At 39.3% G+C, this 8,871-nt stretch overlaps 1 protein-coding gene across 2 annotated transcripts; it reads right to left on the bottom strand.

Annotated features, from left to right (window-relative positions):
• Nucleotides 1–2,617: 2,617 nt before the first annotated feature.
• On the bottom strand, nucleotides 2,618–8,523 carry il17rb (interleukin 17 receptor B). Of its 2 annotated transcripts, XM_077511800.1 has the most exons (9): nucleotides 8,458–8,523; nucleotides 6,799–8,371; nucleotides 6,545–6,648; nucleotides 6,286–6,415; nucleotides 4,594–4,626; nucleotides 3,863–3,901; nucleotides 3,679–3,765; nucleotides 3,279–3,553; nucleotides 2,618–3,111 (listed from the first exon to the last, which is right to left on the bottom strand). In XM_077511800.1, exons 2-9 carry the CDS (start codon nucleotides 6,941–6,943, stop codon nucleotides 2,677–2,679), a joined length of 1,248 nt encoding a protein of 415 aa, XP_077367926.1. In that variant the 5' UTR covers nucleotides 6,944–8,371; nucleotides 8,458–8,523; the 3' UTR covers nucleotides 2,618–2,676. The 2 variants fall into 2 exon arrangements, with proteins under 2 accessions (XP_077367926.1, XP_077367925.1); XM_077511799.1 differs by having other exon boundaries at nucleotides 6,799–8,517.
• Nucleotides 8,524–8,871: the final 348 nt, after the last annotated feature.

The following is an 8,871-nucleotide window of genomic DNA, read 5'->3' as shown; positions in this document are numbered from 1 at the left end:
TTCGAAATACTATATGATGAGGGCGGGGCATCAAAATTTGTATTTTGCAATGAAAAAGGATATGCTTAATAACTCCCCAGTACATGCTCCAAAAAATCCCAAACTTGACATGTATGTTTATAGTCAAGGCCTGAAGCTATCTCTATGACAACATTCAGTTATATATGCAGCGCCACCTCGCCCTTGAGGCATGAAACAAAAATACCCCACTTACGGTATTTTTACAAAAATTGTAAACTCATTCTAAGTGTGATAACTAAGTCATTTATGAATATTGTACTTTCCACCACTCAAAATGTTCACTGGCATCAGACCGATCCAAACATACGTACTTTTTTATTTTGTTTTATTTATTTTTGATAGCCTCTATGAACAATAACAGCAACATTGTGCAATGAGTACGAGCGATGATGTGTAAATATACTTTTACAAAAAATACCAATCAGGGCAACTCATTGCCAAAAAATAAAAAAAGGACGCTGATTTTTGCAGGTCTTAAAATCACCAAATGCCGTTGAGCTTGATACACTCATCACACCTGGCAAAAAAATATTCCACAAGTAAAGGTTTATTATGCCATTTTCAAAGAAATTCTGCTTCTAATATGCCAGTACCCCAACGTGCAAGTACCCCAACGTGGCCCGGGCTGCGAGGGCCCTTTATAGCTGCTCGCAGCTCTAGTTAGTTTTAGTTCTTTAATAAATTCTTAGTTTTAGTTAGTTCCAATATTAGTTTTTTTTTTTTTTTTAAATGTGTATTACTTGTGCGCAATATTTAAAAAAACACCATCAAGCGACGTCATCAAAAATTGTAAACTCATTGTAAGTGTGATAACTAACTCATTTATGAATATTCTTTTACTTTCCACCACTCAAAATGTTCACTGGCATCAGACCGATCCAAACATATGTACTTTTTCATTTTGTTTTATTTATTTTTGATTGCCCCTTTGGACAATAAAAGCAACATTGTGCAATGAGTACGAGCGATGATGTGTATATATACTTTTACAAAAAATACAAATCAGGGCAAATCATTCCCTAAAAATAATAAAGTACACTGATTTTTGCAGATCTTAACATTCACCAAAACCCACTGAGCTTGACACACTCATCAAACCTGGCAAAAGAAAAATCCACATGTAAAGGTTTATTATGCCATTTTCAAAGAAACTCTGCTCCCAATCTGCCAGTACCCCAACGTGCAAGTACCCCAACGTGGCCCGGGCTGCGAGGGCCCTTTATAGCTGCTTGCAGCTCTAGTTATTATTTTTCTTCTCCGCAAACAATCACATTTTTGAGACACTAAACGTGAACGAAAACTCACCAAACTTTACCCACACATCAGGCCTGGCGAAAAATGTGATATTTTAAAGTCGCCATACACGATAACAGAAAAATGGCTCCTTAGCGCCCCCTACATAGGTTAAACGGATCCCTGTCCCGCTACGATTGTCCTACGGCTACGAAAATTATGTGGCACCTGTAGCACATCCGGGTGAACAAAAACCTCTTTGATATGTGTCCCCTAAAATAGAAAGGAAGTGAGGTATGAGTATTTAAATGTCCAATTTTGGCCCATTTTTGCACATTTACAGGGGTCATACTTTTGCCTGCTTCTCCTACACAGTTAACCCGATTGACTTCACACTTGGGGTGTACCATCTCAACACCTGGGACAACACCATGGTAAAAAAAATCTAAAGTTTTTGACATACTATATGACCGGGGCGAGTAAAATCCATCCCTATTTGCTGCTCAGAGTTAATGTGTTTTTTTTGTTTTGTTTTTTAATAATGTTCAATGTTCATCAGTGCCAGCAGCTTCACATTTATCAATCCCACTGTATTTACACGCACTGCTGCAGTATGGTAGGCTGCAAAACTAGTTAGCATAGATCAAATGTCAATGTCACATTGAGCCTACTTGGAGGACGAGAATGATGAATCAGAATCTGGCATTGAAGGCCCGGGTTGGGATGTTTGTTTACATACATGCTACATAGAAGCTGGAATCTGATTGGGAAAAAAAACAAACACAAAACAAAAATGAACATGAAATGACTGGAAGCCCGGCAGCCAAGACACACACTATAAAATGAAGATAATAGACTGTTGGAAATAAGTAACCCTCCCAACCCTGATTATAGAGCATAATGTGAACCTGTATACATAGATACTTGATTATACACTGATGCTGTCTTTAAGTCTGCTTGTGTTTTCTCTCAAAATGAATCAAATTGTATGTATGTATGTATGTATGAATAGGCCCGATATATCGGTTGAACATCGCCATCGCGATGTGTGCATGCGCGATAGCCACATCGCAAGTTGTACGATGTTTTTATTTTTATTTTTTTTAGAGCAAGCAAACGTTTGTTTTACTTTATGTCTCGCGCTCACCCCCTCCCTTCCTTCTCCCACTCAGTCACCGGCGCCCCCCCTCTTCACAGGCTGGTCCTCCTGCTAACGCTAAATGCCGACATGCACAAAAAGCATATATATATATATATATATATATATATATATATATATATATATATATATATATATATATATATATATATATATATATATATATATATATATATATATATATATATATATATTCTCTGATAATTGTATAGGGTTAACTATGTTGGTTCTTCACATCCATACACACATTTCTTTAAAAATATTCAAACTGAGGTAATCACTGAACTGACCGGCACTGCTTCTCTGGAACTCAATAAACAATATCCATGTAATTTTTCAACAGAGTCTCTTAACTTCACCATACTTTCACACCTGTTGTTGATGACTCCAGGTCCGAAGAAAAGAGTCAATCTCGTTTTACCATCTTGTCTTTGAGTGTGCAGACTGCAGCACAGTTTGCTCAGATCTTTCAATATACAAAAAAGCTTGCATGCCCTCAGTTCTGGAGCCACGTTACCAGACCTCTTCTTCCCTTGCTGATCGCCTAGCTGCAGCACCCAGAACTTATCGAGCTCATGAGCACTCTTAGCGCGGCTCGCCACCATGTTGAGGATCAAAGGGTAAAGGTCGTGAGCGGCAGCTGGTATTGAGGTTCCCCCCGTAGTGGTGGAGATGGGGATGGAAGGAGGATAGCTTGACTGTAATGAAAGTAAATAATGTCGAATCATTCACCATCATTCCAGAGTACCCGTAAGAAAACTCACATAAGCACAGGGACAACACCCAAACGCCAGATACAGATACAACTTGTCACTTGCATCATAATTCTGTATTCAGCCTAAACATATGTTTTCGGCCTTATTACCGGTGGGCAGACGATGAGTACACGCTGTGCAGCTTTGACTTGTACAGCTAGCCAACGCAAAGGCCCGTCGTGTGCAATTCTGCTCTGCTGCCATATGTCGATCGCAACGCTGCAGCCTGCGTGCTTCTGCAGGAATTCTGCCAGGGCCATCACAGCCTTCTGGAAGGCTCCATTCTCAGGGGGGTACACCAACAGGATATGGACGGGAACTTCGGCTGAGGTGGGTACCCTTTTGAACCCCACTGATAGGGTCAAGTTTGTTCCACACTTTTTATCTGTATCAAAAGTAAATCAATTATTACACGGTCAACAAAAAGTGCATTATCGGATGTGGTGATGTGTTTATTCTAGATTAGAACATTCCTATTATTAAGTTTAGGTTTTGAGATTTCCAACTTACAGATAATATATCCAGAAGTTAGGATCATCAAAGCAGCCAGTCCTAAATAAATGTTCACCAATATCCTGGTGAAGTTGTTTTTAGGATCTGAACCAGGAAACAAATGAAAAACCACTTTAATTCACTCATTCAGGCACAATACGCAATTGAAAAAAAAAGAATGCAAAGTATTTTTGTGTGATACCTGTAAGGGGGTCCCCTGTAGCAATATCTGTGATCACAGCTGGAGAGAAATACATTTGTTCATAGTCATTGCAGAAATAATTGTGAATAAGTTATCATACATTTGCTGCAATGAAGAAATGCTTCTGCTTGCAATGAAGACAGTTTTGCTCTGCTTCGCATTCACATAGCCTAGCTATATGTTATCTTGAGATGAGTTATCATATATTTGCTGCAATGAAGAATCACATCTGCTTGCAATAAAGAATGTTTTGCTTTGCTCCACACTCACATTCACATAGCATAACTATATGAAGATGACTCAAGAGCACAACAACAAGAACAAGAACATCTAACCTAAGTCCACCTGTTGTCTGTTTTGAAATGATTGTAAACTTGACCACACATGGAACTCAGCAATCTTCCAAACACGTGCACACACATAGACAAACAAGTACACTATGTTTCATTTATGCCTTGCATTTGCATTTTTAGGACTGGAACACCCATGTAACTAGGAGGGCCTGGAAACTAAATAAAATAGAGTGTGAGGAGAGGATTCTTCAGAGAGTGCAGTAGTGAATTGTATCAGTCAGTTCCTCTCCTCAATCCTCAAAAGCCTTGAACTGTCTTCTCTCCTTTGTGTGTCGTGTTTAATACATGTCAAATAGGTAAACCTGACAGTCATTATCATCATCATCATCATCATCATCATTATTATCATTATGTATACATGGTTTTCAGATTCCTCACCTGTTGGATAATTAGTTGGCTTTGGTGCGAGACCTAAAAAAAAAAAAAGAAAAGAAAAAAAAGAAAGAAAAAGTCTCAAAATGCTGCGTGCTGCATTTATGAGAAAGATGTGTAAACTATAAATGAATAACATAAATAAATGCTGGTATAATATATATATATATATATATATATATATATATATATATATATATATATATATATATATATATATATATATATATACATATATATATATATATATATATATATATATATATATATATATATATAAAACTTTTTTTTATTTTTTTTTATTGCACCATCTGGATGCCAGGCTTTGATGCTTTGGCCTTTATTTGGGAGGCCAAATCATTTTTGCTGTTTCTTGTTTATCCTGGGAGTATGCAAAACTACGCAATTCATTTCACATTTGAAATTGTATGTAAATGTACAAAAGCTAAATGTTGCTTCATGACACCAAAATGCTTAGAATCATCTAAATTCACACTCACATCTCTACTCGTGTCAACTTCAAACTCTTAAAATATCGAAACAATTGCCACAGTATTTCGGATTCATGTGGGGATGGGTGGACATCCACAGCCCCCTCAACGCCAGCCCCACCAAAAAAATGCCGAAAATTGGTGGCATTCTGTTGGCGATTCATTAGGATTCATTACGATTAAATGCTATGTTTAGTTTAGTCATTTTTTCCTTTCGGACACATTACAGCTTACATCAATCACATCACATCATTTGCAACATTGACATCCGAAAGAAGGGCTGACGGGTAGAAGCCGAAGCTTATTTGAGACCCGTCCCCATCGACCCATTACTATAACGCATCAATCATATACTTTGTTTAGAATAAACATTAATTCATATCGTTATCCATCCATCCCAGATTATCCCAGACACTGCTCGCTCAGTTCATCTTGAATCTCCGTGTGTAGATTGTGGCTAGTCCCAGTCATTTGGAACTGGTGAGTCGGTTCCCAGACGCCACCAGCAGGCCCACCCCGCCAGGCGAGCAGCCAAGGCAAGCGCAATTCTTCTCTTTCACCAGTAGGGTCTTTGCTGACCTCGGATCAGCTTTCACACATGTTGTGCTTTCCAGAAGAGTAGATCGGCTTGCATTCTGCCCATTGCGATTCAAGCAATTTCAGCCTTGATTCTAGTCAGGTAGCACCACTGGTTGCTAGCACGTTGTAGATCTGATGACTCCTGTGCGCTGCCCAGCCTAGCTCACCCAGAAGAGCGGCCCACGCCAGCCGCATTCCAGGAACCAGACCACCAACCCCATTTTGCGTATTGACAGCAGTTTCATTGTAGCCACAATACAGCCTTATCATGTAGCCTTGACTGTTGTAACAAATGTCCAGACGGAATTCGAGCCAGACAATATTTAGATTCAAACGGGAACAGCAATACATGTTATCAATGCAGGTGTATAAACAAGAGTTAGCCTTGGCAATGTTGAAAGGGCATCCTGCTGGGATAAACTTCGAGAAAGGTCCACCACCCCACCCTCGACAAATTACTTTCTGGGCATTGAAGCCGCTCAACACGGGCATCGACTGTGCTTTGCGCTGGTTTGTTGCCACGCAATGACAACACCCTTTTTTTGTGTACTTTTGTCATCAGTTCAACAATGGTAGTGGTCACTACTCAGAGTTACGGTATTGATGTAGTGGATAGAAATGTACTTACTCAGTGTGGGTCGAGGAGTGACGATTTTTGCAAATTTATAAGAACGGCCGCTCCCCAGTGGTGACAAAGGAAGGTTGGCCACTAGGACCGTGGAGCCATAGTTTCCATTCACGATATAATGAAACCATTTCTAAATGGGACAGACAAAAAAATGCACTGACTGTAAAGTGCAAGACAGACACACACTCTTTGATACTGGGGAAGCAGATGTAGACTTTCTGGCGTCCATGCGAAGGAAGATTGATCTCTGCTGTAATACCTGCTGTATCCCAGTGAGGTTAGAATAAGAGAAAGGTGGAAAGTATTCACAGAGGTAGACTTCCTTCCCCCTAATCCGTGTGCCAGTCAGATATTTGACGCTAGCTGCATATAGACAAGAAATGAGAGTGGTGCATCAGATTTCCATAGAGTTTGGAGAGGAAAGCATATTCAATTTCACATAGTTTAGATGAATTATGAGTTCTTGCATTTTGAAGTTTACCTTCATTTATAAAAGCAACTAGTGACCCTTACCGTCAATGTTGATGGCCCAGCTCACATTGATCATGTCTATTCTTGACACTTTTACCAGCTCAACCTTCAAATCTGCTAACAGGGACGGACTGTTCTCACTTGAGGTGGGCAAAACTGGAGAAAGAGACAATTCTATTTTATACATTCAATAACATCTGTCCCACTTTCTCAAAACTAAATCATTTTGAAACATAATCAAATATTTTAAATATTTTAAAATATTAAAATGGAGGTATTGTTGAGCGGCACGGTGAATGACTGGTTAGCACGTCGCCTCCCAGTTCTGAGGATTCGGATTCGAGTCCAGGCTCCGGCCTTCCTGTGTGGAGTTTGCATGTTCTCCCCATGTCTGCGTGGGTCTTCTCCGGGTACTCCGGTCTCCTCCCACATTCCAAAGACATTCATGGCAGGTTAATTGGGCGCTCCGAATTGTCCCTAGGTGTGCTTGTGAGTGTGTGGATGGTTGTTCGTCTCTGTGTGCCCTGCGATTGGCTGGCAACCAGTTCAGGGTGTACCCCGCCTACTGCCCAAAGCCAGCTGAGATAGGCTCCAGCACCCCCTGCGACCCTTGTGAGGAATAAGCGGTCAAGAGGATGGATGGAAGTGTTTTTTTTTATGCGTAGGTATGGAAAAAGCAAGAACATGTACAGTTTATGTTTGTCAAAAAGCATGGCCAGATCATTATTATGTGCAAAACTCTCAGGTCACCACATGCTTTTTTAAAGACTTTTTTTTTTTTTTTACCACATTTAATTCAAAGTAAATAGTACAACACATACATGTACGAAATTACATTAATTGGGGTTCTGTTCCATTCGAGATATGCAATTATATAGAACAAGGAGATATTGCCAGTCATACAGAAAACTGATTAAAATACAATCACAAAATTAAGGAACCCACTCCAATTCGTTATGATTTACCTCACCATGTTCAGACCAGTTTGTCATTCAAACAGCCTAGTCAAATGGATGCGACGTGGATTATAAGCACTTGTATGATACACTTGACCTATTGGCCAGTTATGACTGACATCTTAACAACAATGCCTAGCAACAAGTGGCCATGCAAACAGCAACGGGTGACTTAACTATTAAAAAAAAAAAGAAGAAAGAAGATGAAGAATCGAAGCAACTTTGTTGACATTGTGCGACTGTTACTTAATTGATATTTTATTTTACTGTTGAAGTATTTATTATATTCCAATTAACACATTGGAAGATCATTATGATCAATGCTGAACAAAAAAAATGTCAATGCTATTATAGTCATTCATATATTCATATAATTCATTCAAGATGTTATATTCTTAAATATTCTTTAAAAAATAAATAAACTGTAACACCAGTGACACGGAGGAATGTGAAACATGGCACACTAATGGCAATAACAAACAGCTTGTAGAAACAAGATTCCCTAACTTGTTTAATTAAAAAGTCAATATGTAGCAGAAACCATTTTTTTCCCCTTTTTTTTTTTTACATTTCACTTCCTTATTCCATCGGCCTCTGCTCACTGTATACACAAAAGAAAAATAAGACAATATACCATAATTTTCATGGCACTGCACTTTCTGTAAGGACACAACACAATAGGGCTCATTATTATTTTTGACAGAATTTAAATGGACCTGTCATATTATAAAGCAAGGCAACTTACAATGTCGTGTGGCGTCACCACAGCCGAAAGGTAAAAGCAGACAAACAGTTGAAGCCTCCTCATGACTAAAAGTTTGGACACACACAATTTGAGATGTTCTCTCTGTTTTCTTATACGTGTGGAGAGAAAAGGCAGTCCGCTGATTCGGTTCAAGGCTCCGCCCACTCGAGCTGTTCTGGCGTGTGCTCCGCTCGCCTTACAAACGGTAAGCTGGCTGCTTGTTTAATTCTGCAATTGCTCGCATTTGAGGATATTGTCTCTTTGTCATGCATGACACTGACGTGATTTTGCATGACGAGCCTAACCTTGTGGGATTGAGGCGCTTCTGGTGGTCCACTGGACACTTTTGATTTCTGCTGAGCGACTTTTGGCTGTAAAAAGTCACACAACTTCACCGAATCATTGAATATGTAA

Source organism: Festucalex cinctus, chromosome 2 (genome assembly GCF_051991245.1).
Source record: "Festucalex cinctus isolate MCC-2025b chromosome 2, RoL_Fcin_1.0, whole genome shotgun sequence".
Classification (NCBI taxonomy): domain Eukaryota; kingdom Metazoa; phylum Chordata; class Actinopteri; order Syngnathiformes; family Syngnathidae; genus Festucalex; species Festucalex cinctus.
Note: the sequence above shows the minus strand (reverse complement) of the source record. Positions and strands in the feature narration are given on the sequence as shown.

Excerpts from the sequence above, each read along its gene's own strand:
- il17rb (XM_077511800.1), bottom strand. The coding sequence starts at position 6,943 with ATGTATAAAATAGAATTGTCTCTTTCTCCAGTTTTGCCCACCTCAAGT. Across the intron at positions 6,416-6,544 it reads ACCTCACTGGGATACAGCAG|AAATGGTTTCATTATATCGT; the intron begins GTATTACAGCAG and ends TGTCCCATTTAG. Across the intron at positions 3,112-3,278 it reads TACTCATCGTCTGCCCACCG|TCAAGCTATCCTCCTTCCAT; the intron begins GTAATAAGGCCG and ends CTTTCATTACAG.